This window comes from Athene noctua, chromosome 20, assembly GCF_965140245.1.
Source record: "Athene noctua chromosome 20, bAthNoc1.hap1.1, whole genome shotgun sequence".
In the NCBI taxonomy this organism is placed as follows: Eukaryota; Metazoa; Chordata; class Aves; order Strigiformes; family Strigidae; genus Athene; species Athene noctua.
Window position 1 is genome coordinate 243,025 of NC_134056.1, and position 22,697 is coordinate 265,721.

The 22,697-nt window shown below is 37.5% G+C and overlaps 1 protein-coding gene across 2 annotated transcripts in view; it reads right to left on the bottom strand.

Moving 5' to 3' along the window:
* The window catches only part of RALGPS1 (Ral GEF with PH domain and SH3 binding motif 1), a 101,578-nt gene that overhangs the window by 68,293 nt on the left and 10,588 nt on the right, over positions 1-22,697 (bottom strand). Inside the window, exons 1-7 of one of the 2 annotated variants that reach the window (XM_074923394.1) lie at positions 17,549-17,620; positions 14,318-14,425; positions 11,044-11,094; positions 6,226-6,309; positions 5,647-5,736; positions 3,928-4,020; positions 3,475-3,601 (exon numbers count right to left, since the gene is read on the bottom strand). In XM_074923394.1, coding sequence (XP_074779495.1) covers positions 3,475-3,601; positions 3,928-4,020; positions 5,647-5,736; positions 6,226-6,309; positions 11,044-11,094; positions 14,318-14,425; positions 17,549-17,605 — 610 coding nt within the window. In that variant the 5' untranslated portion in view covers positions 17,606-17,620. Of the gene's footprint in view, positions 1-3,474; positions 3,602-3,927; positions 4,021-5,646; positions 5,737-6,225; positions 6,310-11,043; positions 11,095-14,317; positions 14,426-17,548; positions 17,676-22,697 lie in introns of those variants that run through there. The other variant, XM_074923395.1, reaches the window with a different exon arrangement.

Genomic DNA, 22,697 nt, shown 5'->3' on the forward strand with positions numbered 1-22,697 from the left:
GTACATCTCTGACAACAGTAGGCTGTCTAAAAACCACATATCAAGTATTTTCCTATCATTAGCAAAAGCACTTGAGGTGAGTTTACACAGGAGAAGAGACCTGCAGCACAATGAGGAGAGCTGTAATAGCTTCAATTCTCCTGTACTGCTCCTTCATTTCAAAAAGTGCTGTACAAATAGTCCTGGGACTGCAAACTTCCTAAAAACTTAGGTTGTTCTTCTAACTTTTAAAAATATCTCTACCTTTTTCAGAAGTTAACAGTAAAGAAAATGTTGTTAACTAATGCTTTATCTGTGTACCAGGAACTAAACAGTGGGGCTCCACCTACAGCATTTAGGCAAAAGGCCAGCTCCCAAGATTTAAGTTACTTCAGAATACAACTCTTGGTTGCATATCTCATAAGACTTCTCTCCCGAAACCTCTATTATCATTCAAGGAATTATCCCCATTGTTATATGCCAAGAAAAAAACAACAAAACAAACCACCACAACTCAGTGAAACCTGTAGACTGTAACAGAACATAACCATCTTTGTCCTTTCTAACATAGATACAAGCAAAAAGATCATCTACAGTGAAGACAGGAAAAAGCTGCAGCTACCCACTGCACCCACGAACGTTCAAATCAATGTGGCTCCTATTTTTCTTAGATCATGCTGTGGCTCAATGCTTCCAACAGCTCAGACCACAGCCTTGCCAATCTCATGCGTTTTTTCTTACTTTTTTTTTAAAAAAAAAACCAAAAACCAACTTTGGAAGATCTGTCTGAAAACAAACTGTTGGATGTTTTAACACAGTAGCTCCAAATATAGTAAAGGAATATATTAATCTCTCATATCTTGAGGTTTTAAACATACCAGTTGTCTCCTATATTCATCAGTCACACAATGGTCACACAGAGGTTCAAGTGCACCTCTCAGGAAGCAGGGAAAACCTCCTTTAAAAGAGCAGCAGCAACACTGCTTACCCGAGTGCCTGGACAAGCAGTTGTTTAACGCCCCAGCACATTCTCCAGCGCAGCTCAACCAACCTCAGACCGCCCCAGAGGGAATGAGAACTGACACCTCGTAACTAACAGTCTTGCAGTGGGAGAAGAGGCTCTACAGCATGAAACATGAGCCCGTGAACGCTGCAAATCCTCAGACCGTCACTCTCACTCGGTGATGTAAGTTCACTACTTACTGCTAACATAGATCGATCAGTCTACTTGTTCATTTAAGCAGATTAAAGAAGTTTTTCTAAACCCGATACTGTCTACCCCAAGATATTTATTCACTGAAACAAGTCCCCTTTGAATAGACTCTTCTGATAAGTTAAACATTGCTTCTAACCTGAAATTATTTTCAAAGAAGTTTCAATAACTTACACCAATTTTTCAACACATTTTTTAAAGTATAGCTGTTAGGGATAGCTGTCAAATTTATTTAATAAGAAATATTTTACATAAGCAGTGCTGACTCTATTTGTGCTGGGACTCATGCTGTTCAACACATTCATAAGTGACCTGAAAATCAGAGTGAACAATGCAACGAAAATCTGATGATGATATTAACTAAGTGATGGGAGCGAAGAGAAGGGCTGACAGAGGAACTGCAGAAGAATTTGAGACAGAGTGCTTGGACAGTAAGACAAAAGATAAAAAAAAAAAAAAAAAGATCTATAGACAGTGACACATACAGGGGAGAAAAAAGTCCTGACTTTCCATATCAAATGAAAAGAGCAAGTTATTGCCAATAAAGGCAAGATCTTGGGATTACAATAAATAGTTCCTGAAAACAACTTGCTTTTATGTTTGCTATTATATTTTGAGCTAACAGAATGTTAGGAATTAAGCAGAACACACAAAAAAATTTCTGTATATATCTAACATAAGCTTCTACCTTGAATTTTGTGTGCAGTCTACGTGTGCTCTCTTCCCCTAAAAAAGGATACAGAACTGAAACGCTGCCACAGAAGGTTGTCAAGGATGCCAAGTGGCATGGTTTTCTTCTGAACTATATGCACCAAATCAACAGAATAAATGGCGAAAAAGCTGAAGGAATGAAGATTCTAAAAAACCTACTGCAAACTGACTAAGCTACAGATTTAGTTTGAGTGCTTACACATCCACATAAAGGTTTTCTTTGTAGTCCCTTGTATACTTTAAGACTACATATAAGCTTGAGGTGCTAAAAAGTCTATGCAAAAAGTAAAGAGTCTTCCTCATATATCCTTCTGAAATTCTGTGAGTATGTCAGACATATTCATCACAATGATGAGAAGCCTCCTTGGAATCAACACAGCTGTCTAAGAACTGTTATGTATCATTCCTAGAATACTTAACATTTTCTTCTCGGATGTGTGGCTGTAATTATAGATCATTAACTGGAATAACAGCCAGTACTTTAAGTAAAGGTGTATTTCACATTTGATATTGTGGAGTTCATGTGGCTCAAGCACAAGGCAGAATGATGTTACAAGAGGAAAAAAGGTGCATTAGAAGTGGAGTTTGTAGTTGTACCAATACTTTAAAATGTTTAAGACATCTCTTTATGGTGTATTCTGTTACTTATAACTGTGTCAAACATGAGTGACTTGTGCCAAATATCTGTGATGGGAATTCCAGACTTAGTTTGATTTTTTTAAAATATATTTTTTCTGGAAGTCATTTACAAAATGTTCAGAACAATTACTTCAACAGGACCATGCTTTGCATACGTGGACTGCTATAGGAAACGCACTGTACTTATCTTGGGAACTAAAAATAATTACAATAAATTATCTTACTATTTCTATTATATCCCTTACAGAAGATGTGGTTAAATACTTCTTGGATTAACTCTTTCTTTTAAAAAAAATCCATCACTAGGAAAGACATTCCAGTGTCTGAATGGCCTTAACAGGAATCTGGTTTTTCCAGTGTTCCTCAGGAATGCTAGCACAGTTAGTTCAGTAATGGGCAGGAACTGCAAGTTAGAAGCCATTGGGGAAATAATGATATAGTGTGTCTACATGAATAACACAAGGGAACACTGAAAAGACAAGTCAATCAACTGAAGTGAGTATTTGGTTTGTACCTCTTTTCAAAGTCTTTACACGAAACTGACACAAACCAACAACTACAGCTTAGAGACACCAAGTTATGAGGTATCTGAAAGAACAGTTCAGCAAAAATGAAAGCCTCAGGAACAAGATCTCAAATCACGCTGTACTTCAAGACATTTCTGAAGCCCAACCCTTGTAAATTCTGAAAACATCAAAAGGACAGTAAACAAAGACATGCTTGTAGTTTCAGATGTCAGTAATGCACAAAACTTCTAAATTCTGAGATCCTAGACAGTGTGTAGCTTAAAAATCTCCATCAGATCTAATTTTTCTAAATGAGAAGTGACCCATATGTTCTGTATACAGTGTTCTTCAGGTACACAACCTGCTACATTAGTGGTCATCAGTCAAAATGAGCTACAGATAAATAAGGAAATTGTTCACACTCACCTAAATATGGAATAGTAGGAACCATTTTCAGGCTTCTGATGTACTCTCGTGTCCTTTTATAATTATCTTCCTTAGACAGTAAATAGTCTAACTTCTCAAAGGTGGTCTTGTCTTTGCGATTCAAAAGCTACATAGAAAAAAACGAAGACCATAAAATTTTAAAAGACAAATCCACAGAAAGACAACAAATAAAATTTGTTGAACCACCCACAGTAAATAAAAACATAGTCAAAATAAGATTAGATTCATCATCACCCAAACCACCACAGTGTTTGAAAACATGCTACCCGTTCAGAAAAAAAAAAATGCAATTCAGCATAAATCTTAAGACGTGAACAAATGTGATTATTATTTCTGAACAGTTTATCAGGGATCCACATATCACTACCTAGAGTTTTGAAAACCTCACAATCCAAACAAGACAGGAAAGTCAATGGTCAAGGAATAACTTACAGCCCAGGTTTTGGTCAGCCTGAAGATAGGTGCACTCTGCAGTGCTGACACCACAGACATAAGAGAATGAAGGTTATTCAGTTCTAGAAGCTTCTGAAAAAAGGGAGTAACAACTTTTTAGCACATCAAAAAAGAAAAACAGAATTAATCTCAAAGTTGCATTAATAAAATATATTTTTTTTTCATTAATAAAATACAAACTTTTCATCAATGACTGCAGACAACACTATCCAATGCTGTCAATGTGCAGAATTCTTAACATCACTTTAAAAGTTGCACATTTTCCAAATATACCCCTCAAAACAAAAGGCATTTCAGTTGTGAGAATACAGACTGTATTTAATTTGAATTTGTTATTTTCTAAGGCTGTTCCTTCAGGAACAGAAAATGAAAAAAAATTATTTGATGCACTGTTCTCGAAAATGGGTATAATTTTTGAAATTTAAAATAGAATTAAGCCAAAAACATTAACCAAAGCTGCTGCTGACCCTTCAGTATTAATATAAATTTTTATTTTGTAACCTGTTTTACGGGACAAATTTTCCACACTTCAACGTACTGTACATTCATTCTGTGTTGACAATTACTCAAAACACGTTGATCTCAAGAGACAGTACTTCGGAATAAAGATGTTTTAGATGATAAAGTTTCCTACAACATAGTTCCAGAAAGATAGAAAAATGAGAACTGCTGTCATGTAGCTTCTTCGTATATCTTAAAAAAGAGTTTGGATTCATCCCTGAGTTAGTGATTTAGTTATTGCTCCAGAACATTTGAAAAAGATCTCAATTGTATTGAGGGAAAAGGAGGAACGTGGTGGGAAAAATAAAAAAAATGAAAAAGAGGGTAGTCTTTTCCTTTTTGTGGGGAAAAAACCACAAACCCAAACCTCTTATTTCTAAAAGTAACCTAACACCGGCAAACTGATCATTCTTCTAGTACCTGGATTATGCATTTGTGTCAGGAATTCAGATACATTCTCTTCTGCGCAAGCACAAAACTGCTAAGTAAACTGATTGCAAACATTCAGAATACGTAAAAAAACTTATTTAGTAATACATGGAAAATACTATCCTCATTACCTACACACACACAATTTCACATGTACAAGATTAGCTCAGGCCTTTGAGCCAAATGCTGTCTTCTTACTAATATTAGTAAGTGTCACACAGGGTCATACAAAACAGAATGACCACAGGTCATGAAGCAGAGAAGTATTTTTAAAAATAGTTTTTAAAAAGTTATGAGTGACTTGTAAAATGCAGTGCTCAAACTCATTAAAATAACTGAACTTTAACAGAGGTACTTTATACCAGCAACTACATGTTACAAGTAGGAACACAAATATCACAACAGCCATTTTGGAAGCAACAGATTTCTTTTTATAAAAGTTAAGTTTGAAGGGGAGGAGACAAAAACCAGAACAGTTTACAACCATGGTCAGTGCTGGCAACACGTAGTTGGCCATCAACAAGACAAACCACTTTTAAACTTGTTAGGCAAAGATGCAAGACAACTCACACTGAACCCGGTAGTTTTATTTAATCAAGTAAAAACAACAGATGTCATACCTTTATCTTATTCATGTGGTACAACATAGCAGATAAGCTAAAATAGAACATTACCCTCTGTAATCTAACAACAGTTCACAGGAGTCGTGCAGAAACAAACAAAAAGGAAGTAAGATTTTGAACAATAGTACAAGAAATTTGCACTTACTTTAGCTATTTTCACAAAATGGCTCAATATTTCTGCCCTTATTTTTAAGGTCTGTGCTGTTAATATTTCTCGTACAACCCAAAAACTGACCTATAAAGTAAACACACATAACTGAATTTATTTACAAAAAAAAAGGAATTTATTAGATGAAATATTTGTAAACTTTCATGATGCTCCAGGGAGAAAACAGGCTAAAGAAGGGAGTTCTAATCCCATAAACTCTCATCTCTATAGCTGCAATTGCCTGAAAACTTTACTGCTGGATATAAGAATTAGGTAGAGAAGTGAGGCAACGCTAAGGTAACTGAATGAGCAGGTGAAACCCAGAAAAGAACGGAAATAATTGCTGATGTTGTACCATGACACATAAGCAAAAATGATTAGGAACCAATAAATAGGAACCAACGGTCTAGAGGAATGACACAAAAATGTGGACAAAGCAACTGAAAACAGGATCTGCCATTTTAAAATCTTAATCCTCATTTAGAAAAATATTCTTAAGTTTTAATTCATAGGAGTAGTTCTATTTATACTCAAAGACAAACAGTACCTGTTCACCACAGCAATCGAACCATTTACCTGGTTGAACCTCCTAGTAAAGGCAACAATATTTGGAGCGAGTATATGTTTTTCTTTCTTATTCCATCCACAGCTGGCTAGTTCCTAGGAAACACATTTGAGAATTGCCTTAAATCAGTAATGTTTAAAAACATTTAAAAGAGTAAAAACTGATACATGACAGGAGCATCTATCAGATAACTACTAGAACCAATTCAAGGCACTGATCCAATGACAGTTAGACTAACCAAACACTTCTGTGTTTTCCTGATGTACATAAATGATGTGATTTGAATATTCGCCCGATACTAGAAAAAACAGACAATTATTAACATTCAGATACAGCGAGACTAAACAACCAGGCACAACTGATGCCTCAAGTTTCATTCTGCACTGAGTATTACAGTCCAGGGTTCCCTCATATGAGCAACTCAGCAGACACAGGAGTAAAGACTTTGCTAGTACATACTCTTATCTGGTTCAAAATTGAAGTTAACATCAATAAGCAGTATTAAAAGTAGTTAACAAATACAAAATTCAGCTGTCCAACTAGAAGTGACAGCCTAGCTATTATTCCCAAGTGTCTTCCTCACAGTTAGTAAAACTTCCATGAATACACCACAGTTCAGCAGATTCAATCTCCCATTTTTTTTATTAGTATAATGCGAGATCTAAAGCATTTACAGTAGTTACAAACTAATTTAATAAACTCTGAAATCTCCATACGTGATGCTCAGACTGAGAAAGCCTATCATTTAAAAAAGGGCTGGGCAGTAACAGCCTTAAGTCAGAAGATCTGGTGGACAGAAGGTTGGAGTTAGAACTCTGTTTTATTTTGGATTTTGATGATTTTTTTTTCTGTTTTTTTAAGCCATAGGAGTTTAGCCAGACTTGACCGAAGTGCAGCATATACTTAAGAACATGGATTAGCACTCTGGTGCTAATAAAGCAAAAAGTTGCCAGTAGGTTGCATAGTTCAGTCACAGTATATGAAACAAATTTCTGAATACTCTTTCATTACGAAAACTACTTCGAAGTCAACCCAGTTCTAAATAATAGGAAAAATCACAAATTCTGTAGTACACATGGTAATCACAACCAATCAGTTTCAATTCATAACAAAATCCCAGGGCTCTATGGCAGAAAATAATCTTTCACCTAAACTGCAAAATAAATAGTAGAAATTCCTGTGGGAAGTATAAAGCAAACAGAAGAGCTAAAAGCAGATTAATGATTTTCTCCTTAAATAAACTGTATTAAATTACACATCAAAAGGAATTTTAAATTATAACTGCAAATTTGATTTAGCCAGAAAGAAAGTGTCTATTTTCCAATGGTTATTTTAGGCCATTCCAAATATATTTAGACAGCCTGCCTCTTTTTAACTACAGATTCAAGTTACCACATATCTATACAATCTTCATATTCAGATCTGACGCGTGGTAGATGCATACATACTGGAAATGAGTTCTCCATAACACCAGTTCTAAATCACTCTTCTGTTTTTAGAACCACAAATTTCAGTTTCAATCAGAATGTTGTTCAACTTTTCAGATGTACGCTATTAACTTTAGACACTTCACATGAAAAGGCAGAGAGTCAGCCAAAGAGAATTCTGCCTCTGTGCTCTTTGCACATTCTGACAAACAGAACACACTCTGGAGATGCTGAGGTCTGCATGTTCCTGTGTGAGCACCAGGAAAAGCATTTCCAGTTCCAAACATACTTTGTATCCCAGTCTTCCAGCATTTAAGCCTTCTGCAGATAAAAATGCCAATTCACATCTGTCAAGACACAGATTTTCACGTGATCGCTGCACGTCTGGTCTTAAGAGTCTGGAAATAATAAGTTTATGTGGAAAAATCTCAGTCACTCTACTAGGGACAGCAAAATTTACATTTATCAGAAAAGTGGAAGAGGTCAGTAACCTAAGGATATTAAGCAGTTGCCAGAGGGCTAGAGAGCAGCAATGGAAAATCCTGTGCACAGTAAAATCATTTGACTAAGTTCAAAAATTTGGACCAAATAGGAAGGTTGGTAACAGTAAGTGATCCAACATGCCCCTGTTGAATTTTTTTAATACTGCTAAAACGTACTGTGTTCTAGAATTACACTTTATCTTTTTGTATGGAAGGATGAAGGCAATTTCCTCAATGCACACAATCACAAGAAACTTTACAATCAAGCATGCAAGAAAACCCTGAAATCTTGAAGACCGCAATTTCCAGAAGTTTGGAAAAAAAAAACCTCTAAAGTTACATAGACTGTAAGCATAGTTATTTCTGATGGAAAAAAAATGTTAATCAGACATCCTCTTACTGAACTGTTGCAAAGTAACACACAAATGTGTTTTTCTAGTAATAGCTCAATCAAAAAGCAGAAAAGCCTCAGCTAGTGCTAGGTTTAAAGGGTGTTTGTGTGCTTGAGAGAAGACTTGGCAACCAGAACTCTAAAACCTTAGGTCTTTCCATCCCTGCATAAGCTCATGTTAAAGACTAGAACCTGAAGAAAAAACAACACAATGCTGTTCCCCCAAACCCAGAGCTGACCAGCAGGTCCCTCCTTAAAGCACCAGCCCAACAGCTGCTGACGAAGGAAAGCCCTGGAAGGCAGCAAACCCTGCAGCCTCGCCACAGCCCCTCTGCCCACGTACCAGGCACCTGCCGCTGCTCCCGGCATGGTGATGCTGCAGAGCAACCGTGCCCACCTCGCACAAACAAGTATGAAAGGAAAAGCAGGAACCGTAACTGTGCCCTCGCCCTGTGCAGTGACGTGACTGAACACTGTCCTTGCCTTCTGCCACGCGATGCAGGGACACCAAGGCAGGGCTCTGGTGTGGGACATCAGACAGCCCCTGCCCAGGAACAGGGCCAGGGCCAGGAGCCATCTGCGAGAGACCCTGCGGCCTCCGAGGGGACGGCTGCCGAAGGGTGCCCAAGCTACGGACACAGAACACACCCGACAGGCCTCGAGCAAACGCAGACAATTACAGACTATGCATTAATATTTGATCCCACTGGGACATGTTAACCTTCTTAGCCTAGTAACAAGAGGCAGGTAGATGACAAATATACAGACTATATCTTGCTTTCAAACCTAGTCCTCCAGTTGGCACAATTTCAAGATAGAAAGAGTTGTTTCTTTTTGGCAAACAAACAATTAAATTATATTGGTAATTCCAGTAAAATGAAAGTCAGAAAATACAATTAAAATCTAATCATTTATGGCAACTGTTGCTCACCACACACCTTTATTCTAGCAGAAGCTGAAAATATCATGTTTATTTTTTTCTGATAATCTCTCACTAAGTTGCATCTATCTGCCAGAGTAGAGATCAGGAAATTTAATTTCCAAAAGGTGAAATGAAGCAGTGACAATGGAAAAGAACAACAAACCTGTATTTTGTTTTACTATAAAATTCTATGTTACAGGTATTTCATAGCAATTAAAGCAAATGCAAAATTAACTTTAAATATGAACGTCTCTGGTTTGGTATTTTATTTTGCACTCACTCATCTCCTCATGGTATCACACTACCTCTACTTTTGGTGAAACCTCCATTTTGTTCTACCTGATGTTTTTCTTAGCAAAATTTTCTCATAAAAAGTATATACGTATCTGTTGGTAAATACTGATATTTCCGTGTTAACAGATTTTTCTATGGGTATTGCTTGTTTCTTATTGCATTGTTCATTTGCCATTTTCTCCCCCACAGTAAAGAAAACACTCCCCCTGACTGCCTGGAGAGCCCGTGTAATTTCAGAAGCATGAAAGTGTTTTCAGCCACAAAACTGTCTTGTTGTTCTTGAAACGAATTAATTTATCTGTCAGGAAAGCAAGACACCAGCTAGATTAATTTTTATTTTCCTTCCTATACTTTCTCAAAATAGAAGGCTGCTAACCTCTCTGAACCACTGTAACATACAACAAGTTGTTTTGTTAGTGATCAGATTAGATGGATTGAGTTTCAACTAAGAACCTTCTAAACCAGACTGCCTTTTCTGAAGTTTTCAAAAATCCAGTTCCACTAATATAGGGGATTTTTCTCCCTTTATATATTCATGATATTCCACTGAGGCAGAAGAAGACAATAAACCATAATGGATCTAAGGACATGTTCTTACATTAAAGAACTTGAAGCTGGAAACACGCAATTCTTGTACCTTTTGCAGGAAATAGATTTATTTCATCATAATACCGAGATAACATCACTTTCATGCAAATTTAACATATCCTGATAACTGCCTTCATTCTTAATTTCTGAAGTTCCTATTTCTGATTTTCAAATGTCTATGTTCATTTTGATTGCTCTTCCTCAACAGGCCTTGAGTTTAATTCTGTCTCTTTCTTAAAAGGTTAAAAAAATTAAAGGACACTAATACAATAACTTTTAAGGGTTTCAGCTGATCTATTCCCTCAGATTTGAATCTTAAACATGATAGTACAAATTAATAAGTTTACCAAGTGGCTGATGCAGACTAAAATCCAGGTTATGACTAGAGGCATAAGTCAAACTCTGAAATCAGATGTGAACTTAAAAACAGGAGCAGAAGGGAGAGTAGAGAATTTTGATATTTGATAAATATATCCTGAAGAAACAGTGAACACAAAACAGGAAGATTTCCAGAAAAGCACAGTCATCTCCTTTGGCAATAGATGACAAATCACAGTAAATCAGGCTGGATTACAGATTCACAGTGCTAACAAGGAATAAGCCTAGAAGAGTATTAGTGCAGTGCAAGAAGTTGAGCATTTCTGAATTAAAAAGCATTATTTAAATGGTTACATCTCCTCAGGCACTGAGTTCCAAAGGTGTGAGCAGACAGTAAGAAAACCTACCTCTGGCTGTATAGCTTTAAATACCGGCATATCCATCAGTGTAATCTGGCTCTGCAATAAAGATAAAATTTTAAATCATGTGATAGGAAGAGCTAACAATCACATATTTACATCTGCCCTTTAGTAACTACAAACCATACAGCCACCTTTTCTCCACAGACCAGAACTGACCAGTCCTAATTCACCCCCCAGCACCAGCAGAACCTCCAGCACCCTGCATGCAACAGAGCTCAAGTCCCTCCCTCCCGCCTCACTGCTGTGGGCAGCACCTGCAGCAGTCTAAGAGGAAAAACCTGTATTTGAGAGTCTTTCTGTTATGTCAATAAAGGGCCAAAACAACAATGGCAGGAAGAACTGCCTTTCGCACAGAAAGCAGCGTGTATTTGTGTTCACTGGTTGGAAAGGCAGTACAGCACCATGATGTGTTATCAGTCACGGCTGGAGCGTGCTTTGGAGGGGTCACACACACATCTTCAGGCACTGATGAGTGTGTTCTGAGGAGACACTGTAATGCTGTTTCAAAGCCAGCGATGGTGGAAAAAAAGCATTTATAGAACATTTTCAGCATCTGAGTGACAAGATAACTTGAATTGCTTCAGCGATCAAATGACATTATATATTTGGAAGTTACATAAGTTATGTTTAACCAACAGGTACTTCAGTTACACTGTGAGTGTATAAACCTATAGAGCTTTTAACTTCGTAATTTACCTGACTGTAAAAGAAAGTGTCAAAGAACACTTTAGATCTTTCCCCCGCAAAGCTTCTGTGGCCATTTTGTTGCGCTAAACCCAAAGTGGCAAAAACATGCTAAGCCCCTCTCAAAGTGCTCATCTGATTCCACCATTTATCCATAACTATCTGTTTAAATGCAATTTTAATAAGGTTTCTACTACAAGTATGATTCCTCAGACATAAGCCTAGGAAAGTTAGAGGCCCATAAAATTTGACAGACATCAAAAAAATTTCCTTCCATAAATGGTGAATTTACACTCTCTATCTCTTGCTTTTATATTATGTCAAGTCAAAGATTTTGCCACAAAGCCCTAGCTGAACACTCTTAGCAGCACTCTATTTTGCTACTGATACTTACAAGTAATGTTTGGGTATTTACAAACTCACTTGTTATTAACTGACTGCAGTCACAAATGCCTGTTTGCAACTTCTTGACTGTCTCCTAATAAGATGCACAGCAAAGGCTCCAAAAAGTTGACTATAAGCCATATTATTTGACATTAATAAAGAAGTTTTCAGCAAGAATTAGTGATCGTCTCAACAAGACATGGGTTCAATCGAAATCACCAAAAAGGTGAAAACAAAATTCAATAGTATTGACAAATTGCTGGTCTTTTTGTTACGTATGTGATTACTGACAGGAAATTTCTCCTCCACTGCTTATAGATTTTAAAAAGGAACACAACACACTAAACTTGGAAGTGACCTTAACTTGGCTCCACTCCCCTTCTCTAAATATTTATCTTCCATACAGCAACCCCATCTTCTACAGATCTCTGCCCTGATGTCCAGTAACCAAACTGTACTAACTACAGTAAACCTAGACCTGTGGTTTTTTTCATTCTCCCTAACTGAACTGTTTCAAGTTATTTGAAACACTCAGACTACTACAGTCTCAAGTAACAAGAAATTGTATGTATAATTTACTGGTTGTTTTTATTTACTGAAAAAAAAATTACCTGCTTCTCTGGATGGAACAGAAGCAGTAAACATTGCTTGAGCTGTCAATAAGAGGATCAGGGTAAACCAGTGAAAAGGTTTGAATGTGGCACAAGAACAGCTACTCTGGCTAGGAAAGCCTTGGTGTAAAGGTTTGTGCGACCCTATTAAAATCACCATCAACAAACCAACCAGCCCCAGACAAACAGCCCTTCCACGAGGGCTTACATATGATCTCTTCCAGCCCCAGTGCCAGTCTCACAGACACACATTCCACTTCCAGGTTTCTTCTGCCTTTGGTGGTTTTTTTTGTTTTGTTTTGTTCAAGGCTAGGTGACAAGGGGAATTGGAAAGAGAACAGCAACTTACAGAAGTTTGGACTTCTGAGCTAAAAGAGGGTTACAGTGACATAAGGGGGGGTGTGTGCACATACGTGTGTGTTTTTGAAGTGTACCATTAAATCAAGACCCTCATCAACAAGCTTCTGTCTCAAAGCAACAGCAGTAAGAACTATAAACCCAACAGAAAACTGATGAGTTCTAAGTTACGAGCAACCTTACCTTGACTTGATCACTGTATAAACAGAGTTCTGATATCACCACAAATTCATTTTTCCTGGTGTAGACTACACACTACCTTCCAGGCTCTCTTTGGACTTAATAATCGGTTTCCTCTGATGAAATCAGACATCTCTCTTCTACAGGCCTATCTAAATTGTGGCTCTACACATTTCTGACAGTAGTCCTTGGCCATGGATCATCTGAACTTGGATGAACAGGAGCAAAAGCATCAGGCCATTTTTTAACTGAGTTGATGCAGATTTGCCAACTGAGTATTTTTATATTTTTACCTAATAACAGCTCTCATCTGTGTACTTTGTATTAGTGTCAAAGACTCATCAGAATTTGTTCCAAAGTGACAAACTTGTAGGAATAATGTAGGCATATCTCCAGGACTTTCTTTGTCAACAGATATTATACAATCTTGCACCAAATGAGGGAAACATCATTTTGATGCCCAGAATATTAATGAAAACATTGAACTAGGTTCAGCAGCTTTCATCCTCACTCCTGCCCGCTCCCCAGCAAGTTAACACGCAAATTAAAAACAAGAGGCCAAGCACGAGAACTGTATCGCACTTTTGCCAAAACTGCAGTTCTGCTTTCAGTTTAGCACTGAAAATTTATTATTAAGGAGTGCAAAATGTTTCCTCTCTACAAGTTTCTTTCCTGCTTTTAAGAAACTGATGTTTCAGCAGAGAAGATGAGTATTTGTGGTTTCAATTAAAAAAAAAAAAAAAGAATCAGACTGTGGATAACTAACATCTTTGAATCTATGCTAGAGTCTTCTAAAGCACTAGAAAAAATTCAAATGGCTTTACACAGAAAAACAAATATGCTGTCTCAGGCTAGTACTGAATGATTAAATCCCAAGACATGTTTATTTTGTTAAAGCTTATATAATCACAAATTTGTTTTCAAGAACATTGGAAATTCATTTAAAATACTCTTATTTTTAGAAAAAAGTTATGTATTTTTTAATATCCTGCAGGCCCTGAATATTATACAAGCTTAAATGCAAAAATAATGTTTCTACTTACAGCAAATTCCTCAGGAGTTACTTTCAACACATCAAATACAACTGCATCGTAGCTTTTATTGGCATAATCTGAACTTCGCCCTTCCAGAGAATCTGAACTGCTACTACCCTACAAAGAGAAAATAGTAGGCTTATCTGCAGAATGATGGTTTTCATGTCAAATTCAGAAAATAGATGTGTAAAAATATTTAAAAATGACAAGAAAATGTATGAACTTCAAAAAGCTTCAGACACTGAATTATAAAATTTAGGTTACATGGTTCACAAACGTTTCCAACTTTTGTCTGCAAAAACTATAGTGACATGCAATTTTAGCTCTGTGAGATTTGCAGCTTTAGAAAGCCATTTTTAAAAAATCACAGACTAGATAAAAGAGCTGTCTCACAAAAGGAAACACATCAGGATTCTGAAGATGCACATTCAATGGAAATTTTAAAATTAAATATGCAAGGTAAAGAGTGGGTAGATTCAAATCATGCTGCTCTATCCATAACATTATAAAAAAGGAAAAACTGACATGTACTGAAATTTAACCCAAAGTTAGCTGCAGGGTACTTCAGAATAGTGCTGTGCTTTGCCTTAAAAATTGGTACCTTGCCTTCCTTTTGAACTTTCTGTCCTTGGGCTCAGATGCAAGCACTTGTGGCTCGTTTTCCATTCTTTAGGAATAATGTGATTTAATAACAGCATTATTTTTCTATTTCTTAATATTAAAACTACATACTGAATAAAAAATATATGCACATCAAATCTTAAGCCCTGATAACTGAGGTTATTTGTTTGCTAGAAGAACACTTGTCAGAACAAGATTTTTTGGCATCTTACCTAACTGTGACATGTCATTGTCGCTTAAAACTGACTTGGTAGCAAAGAACTAGAAGGTGGTAAATGAGATGCTGATTTTTTTTTTTTTTCCCCTACAAAGTATCTGGGGGGCTACTGATTAGGAAGCCTGACATTTGTAGTGGGCAAACCCAAGAAGAGAGTAAGAGGGGAATTAGTAGAAACACAGACAGGTATGCTGCATTGGGAAACTGCCAAGTTGTTATTTAGAAAGAGCAGCAGTGCCTCAGTGTCTGCAGACATGTGGGTAAAGGAACATGACTAATACAGTCTTGCTTCCAAAAGACTTCTGACATGGTTCCTCACTCCAAAGACATTAAGGAAACTATGCAGCCCTAGCATAGACACTCTTTGTTACAAAACAGTTGTTTACAAGCACTGGGAACATGTGAATCAGCAGAGAATTATGCATAGGTAAGTGATGATTATTATATATTCAACAATCTAGAAAAGACAAAGTCAACAATGAGGTGACAATTTGTTGATGGCTATGGATCTTAATTTTATTTATTCAGTATGGTAAAACAAAAAATCAAAACTTGGCAATGAAAAACTGAAAAGGGAATTGACAAGATTTGGTAAGTCTCTAAACAGAAAAGATAAAACATATAATAGACTGTGAATATGGTCCTTTATAAATCCATGGTGCACCTGATCTTGGAATACATTTGCAGTACTAGTCTCCGTCTTAAAGGGATATCAAAGAACTGGAAAAATTTCAGAACAAGGAAACAAGTATCACAGGTGTGAAATGGCTTCTTTACAAAGAAAGACAGGCTGCGCTTCAACCTGGCAAAGAGGTAGTGGGTTGTGGGGAGGATGTTCAGTAACCAACAAAGTGAGAGGAAAGACAGGAATGGTCTCTCTTTGCTTCATCTAACGCCAGGAGAAGGGGTTATCAGTTAAAATCAGAGATGGATTTTAAAAGAGAAGAGAATACAGGTCTTCACACAGCATATAGTTAAGGTGATAAACAGCTTGTTATGGGATTCTATATAAACTAAAAGATGAAGCAGATTCAAACAGGGAACTAGGTAAATTTATGGAAGACAAATACACTGAGAGACAGCAAAGAGGGCCTTCCCCTCAGGAAGTCCCTGGGTTGCAGTCAGCTGTGGCCAGGACAGTACCAGTGGGATGCTTCCTGTGCATGCACTGTTCTTGTGCCCTTCTTCAGGCATATGCTGCTGGCAACTATCAGAGGCAGAATAATGGATTAGAAGAATCTTTGGTTTGACCCTGGAGACTTCTTATGCTCTGACCTATGACAGATATTTTTGTTCAGAGAAACAGCGTGAGAAAGTTTTTTAAATTATTTTGAAGAGGAATTTCAAATTTGTGTGTTTACAGACCCAACGGAAAATGTTCCCCATCTTGAGAGAATGAAAAACTATTTTTGTTGGTCTGAGGGCATTTATACCATGTTTGAGAAAATGATCTGCAGGGCACAACTGTATTACATATTTTTATTTTGCTCTAAGATTTTTAAAGATCAGCTCACTACTGAAACCGCTGATTTGTTTCATGAAAATCAGGACAACTGTTTTGACAGGAACAAGTTGTGTGTGCAAAAGGGACCACTATGATGGAAAAACTTGCTTCACGCAGCTCTTCAGCTGTCCTAAGAGATGAAGAAGGAGAATTTTTCAAGCTGAGAATAATTCCACCTCGATGATTTCATCATCAAAATGTTACTTTTTAGAAAGCAAAAATCACCTCCAATTGTACATTTAAAATGCGTGCTTGACTGGGCAAGCTTTTCTGTAGCTGATTTAGACGATTTCATTATGATGAAATATTCATGTAATATTATGATTAAATATTCATGTAATATTATGATGTTACATGGAAAAGCCAGGAAAACTCCGTAGATTAACTAACACCCAAGCAGTCTTCAGTTTCAGGACCTACAAACTGAGGCTGTTAGCTGTGCACAGCAGCTCAAGATGGCACTAGGCAGACCAGAACTGCCTAGTCTCCAAAAGACACAAAACGTTGAAATGAACATAATCTTACAGAGCACTTTCTTACTAGTAGACTAGTAAATTCCAAAAAGATCAACTGGAATATTTCTGACTGGCTCCATTTAGATGGTATGTCACATTGCTCTTAACTCACCAATAATAAACGGCTGCTCTAAATTATAGAGTAACAGGTAAAAAATGCTATTTAAAACTAATCTAAATAAGTAATCATCATCAACAACAAATAAATTGGCTGTGAACACTGAGAACCATGGAGTGTTCGAAAATTGCTCTGCCCCAAATGCTACAATATTCATAAGAAAAAGGACTGACAGGACTGGTAGTGAAAAGTGCTTCCATGAAAGTTGAAACAAGCCAAAATTTCCATTTTGACACAGAAGCTAACAAAACCCAAGGAACTGTACCTCTGGAGTGGCGGAGGTGACCATCACATTGGCCATGAGGTCATTTCTTTTATACATGCTCTCCCCGAGATGCAGGAAGTTTCAGCTCAGCCAGCACTGGTGAGACAACATAATGAAAACAGGATTCCTGCAAAGCAAATGTATTTGTGCAAATAAATAAAATTTTAAAACCCCCAACAATACAAGAGATTTCATTCTTTTTTCTCTTTCAGGTACCAACTGGGAAGGAGTACGACTGAATATTGCTAAAGCCATGCCAAGTCCTTATCCCCGCTCCCAATCAGCCCAAGTAATGGAGGGGGGGGAAAAGTGTATTAGTTGTCATTTATGTTGAATTGGGTTTTATATGAAGCCCATGCTAGGCAGCATTCACCCAGAAACTGCATGTTATCATAACATAGTTTAAAATAAGAAATCCAAGCTTTTAACTGACTGAAAAAATGGTGCTTCCTCACTCCTCCCTGCTCATCACTTGAATTAGTCTCATAACTGGTGATTTAAGTCCCACTGTATACTTCTAATGCACAAAGCCTTTTGCAGCTGCTTGGGCCTCCGCTAGTATCTATACAGACTGGTGCACCTGAAAAAGCATTTTATGTCAGGCCCCAAAGAACAGAAGTTTTCCAGAGAAGAGAACCAGCCAACACCACCCTTCTTAGTTGGAAGGATGAATCTCAAGATCCTGGCTCAGCAATGGCACTGTCTGAAGTGAGACTTTTCCCAAACTAATTAGCAGGCCGATGTGGCTCCAAATTGACTTGGGACTTCATATACGTAATATACCTTAAGCTTCCTCTAGAAACCAAAAGACTGGACTGCAAAAAAAATCTGAGTATGTGGTACCATAAAGAAGTCGCCTTTACCCACTTGGATCAAATAATCCATTCCAGAATTACAAAGTGTTTAATGGAAACTAAAACAAACCACAAACAAAACCCCCCCCACTGCAGTTCTGAACTAACAAACTCATTGATCACAACAGTAGTACTCGTATCTAAAAGAACCATCAATCTTGAAATAAAACATAAATAATTATAAGACAGCATATTTCTGAGTATTGAACAAAGGTAAGTATTAAGTATTTATAAATATTTCCCTCCATGATACCAGGAAATCAGACTACCTCTTCTTGGATACATGTTAATTGCTATACACGAAAGGATACGCACCATAAGGACATGGGTGGAGATATAATTCCACAGATCTAATGAAGTTGTGTCTCATTCAGAAAAAATAAAATTTGTATTTAAATAGGCACAACAACTAAAATGAGAACAACTGAAATGATTATAGACTTAATTCAGATAGCAAGGGTACTCATAAAAGAATTACATGCACATTTAAGTAAAATCACTTACCCAATGACAAGATACTTCCAGGCACAAAAATACTCCTTCTGTTCAAAATTTTACATAACGGAAAGCGAAGGGAATCCTAAGCAATTTTATTTCAAATCTACACAGCAAACAAAATTTGACCATAAGACTTGGCTAATACAGAAAATCACTCAGAAGGCTTTTTCATGTCACTTAAAAAACTGTCACCAACGGATGTTCCCTTTCTCACACTGGACCTCTGATTACTGCTGCAAAACTTAAAGATTTTAATTCATTGTTCCTACACAAGATACTGTCTGTAGACAAGCATTCTCTGTATCTATCTGGAATGAAGTAAAAGCCCAAACTCAAATTCTGCTCTCAAACACAGCAAAACCAGGCTTCACAGAGATACTCTATTTGGTGCATTTTGGGCATCCATACTAACCACCACATTAACAGGTTAATGCTGCCCTTTCATTAATGGTTCAATGACAACTAGCACAATGACGTGGTACCTGCCAAAGTCTGTCAGTTAAAATTTCAACATAACATGTTATGCTCTTATCTTAATCACTGGAAATTTTGTCAGCTAGTACATCATAATGATATATTCGGATATATTTGAAGTTTATGTTTGTTGAATCATCAGGCAAATTCCACCTAATCTCAAATCTAAGACTACTCTTACATCACAAGTAATCTTACTGGGGTATGTTAACAGACTCTTGGGACTACAATGAAATGGTTGATTGAGTGACCAGGGGACAGCCATGGATGTTTACAAACCTAATGCGATCCACTGCTCACACTGCTCATAGAGAAGGGCTCAGCACAGGATCTGCCCCTCTCTGTCAGGTAAGCGAAGCTTTGCAAGATTCAGATCTGAGATCCAGATGAGGCCTTCCGTGAAAGCTTGTTAGGATGAGCATTAAAAAACCTAACACAGTCCAGATCCACAGGATTGTGCAGAAGAGACTGCTGAATCCAAACACCTGCCTCATCAAAAGAAAGAACAACTTTCCTCCCAAAGCAAATAATCAGTATTAAGCCTGTGGGGTGAAAACTAAAGTACCTGACTATTTCTAATTATTAAACCTAAATTGGCTGCTGGGAACACGCTATTTAGACAGACACCATATACCCCTGTTTCACTGCACGAAGAACTGGCAGTGTTGCAGAAAGCTTACACACGCTTTACGCACGCTGCTAGCAGACACCTAGTAAAAATTTTTCAGATACAGATACTGAGTCAGTGCAGAACTATTCATGTGTGTCTCTGCGTGTGTGTAAGCGTCTGCACACACAAAACCCAAGAACTGCTCACAGAATTACCAAGTCAGCTCAACTCTGATGCACTTTCAATTGAGAAAACGTGCAGCACGGCCGTTTCACCATTCCCCGCAGCACACGCAGACCAACCCTGTGGCCGTCGCTGCCAGGAACTCCTGTACACATTCTCTTACACAACTACAGTGTGAGTAGGGCTACTGCCACATCTCCCTTTGTGTCCTCACCCTTTCCCACAACACTCTGACCACACAAACAGGAAAACACTGGAAAAGCAAGCAGCTGAGAATAAAAACAACATCTTCTTTTGCTCCCCTGAGAAAGATGAGGTCCTCACCCCACCTGTCATCCCCACAAGGCCTTACATGAAAACAACTCCCCCCACGATCTCATGGGCACGCAGGAAGCAAATCAGTTACTGGGTTTTCAGACAATGCCAGAACCTCCTCACTGAAACCAGTCAAGAAGCAATTTCCTTTATCTTGTGTCTTGATAAAATTAACTCATATTTTAAGCACTAACAGTCTGCAAAGCACTTCTAGGTCTGGAGTTGCTCCTGTTAATAGTCCTTAGAGATACCAAAGTGGAAAGCAATTTTCATGATGTAATTTCTTTAAAACGTGGCATTTACATCAAGGCCCCAAAAATATTCTCATCTCCTCCTTCTCCGCCTTTCTGACTGGGCTTTCCAGTGTGCGGGGGCTCAAAAATGCTCTGAGAGGGGAAAGAAAAATCCCATATGTGACCTTGTGTCCCATCCAAGCTCAGTTTTACTCCAAGTTTTAACATTCACTAAACCAAGGAGAAACAAAAGTGCTTTAATATCTGAAAACAAAAGCACTAACATACTTCTGCATTTCAACATTCAGCACATAGAAAAAGCTTGCAAGGTTAGATATTTTCATTCTAAAAAAGACCAAACCAGAATTTTCCCCCAAAATGTTTCAAGTGTAACAGAAGCATTAAAAATGCACTGCTTTTTCCTGTGTGCATAGGTTTCTCCAAGATTCACATCTCTTATGAAAAAACACTTCTCTACACACCCATTTGTTTTGCTGCCTTGAGGAAAGTCATAGGGAACAATTATCCTTTTAAGTCAAATCCAAGGAGAAGTTTTTATTATCCTGAAATCACCCGGTCACTTGAAGTATTTCCACACCTGCTATCAAAGAAGGTATTACTCTGCAAATTAAGTAACACTGGAGCTACTAAGTCTACTGTAACAAAAGGCTGTCAGACTGCATACAGAAAGATATTAAAAATAATCAGTATAAAAGCTACTGCCCCATACTTGCAATATTTCACTCCAAGAAGATTACAAAGAAATTTTTGAAATTCTGAAAATTATCAAAGGTCCAATATGTTGGCAATAAAAGGTAAAAAGTCACTAAAATGACATACATTTTCTTTTCATAAGCTTTGTTTCTTAAAAATTCTTTCAACTTGCTCAGGTTAATCATTAAAATGATGCATTATACAAACAGTGCTAAAAAAAAAACACAAAGAAAACATCTTATCTGTTTGTATGGCCGGTTCACAGACACATTGCAGCAGAGCTCACTCACAGATTGCCAGAAGCAAGGCGGATAAATCAGGATGCAAACATACATACCACCAGAGATTGTCTGTTCCTCTCTGCCAACTTAAAAATGCCATTTAGATATGTAGTTCTCCCTGAAGCAAAAGTGAAGACACTGCAAGAACAACTAAACTGGAAAAAACAAAAACACCACCATCAACACTGAGCACACAAGTAAATCTCTGTAGCCATTATTTCACCAGCATTTGTCAAATTTTACCATCTATGGCACAGAGTGACATTCTCTGTAAAACAGAAATGCAAATTTTACACTGCTATTAGTAATACACATATAATCCAGTTACAATGACCATAAATTCATTCTCATTACTAGTTACCCAACTAACAGGAAAGTCACTAAAAGACTCTTAAGCACAGATATCGCCTCTGGCCAAGTCCCTGTGCTTTAATTTCTGAACGCTAGCAGAGCAACCCGGGGAAGCTACTAACTGTTCACACTGCTCTCAGCAAATACCAGAGTAACCAGGTAAGCAACCACTGATGACCATTGTTCTTACTGGAGGAAAAAACAGCGAGCTAGACAGGATTTTGATCAGAACTGCTACGGCCATTCTGAGCTCCAAAAGTTACCTGTCTTAGCTGATTTCAAACCCCATTTACTTACTACTTTAATTAGTGCATTACGGTTTTCCTAATATCACTGACTCATGAGCTGACAGCTGCAGCATGCTTTTAAGAAAACACATGTCGCCATTCTACCAAAAGATAACTGTTCTTAAGCTTTAATCAGCTGCACAACTGCTCCAGTGGAGACAACAGAACAGCACTAGGGCCCCATCTGGGCACTAAGAAACTTGGTTGGAACCAACAAAGTTACCAGCTGGGTTTCTTCTTTAAATAAATACAATTAGAATAGAACAGTTCCAGTTGGAAGGACAACAACCACCTTGTCCCACTGTGTGACCACTTCAGTGCTGACCAAAAGTTGAAGCATGGTGTTACA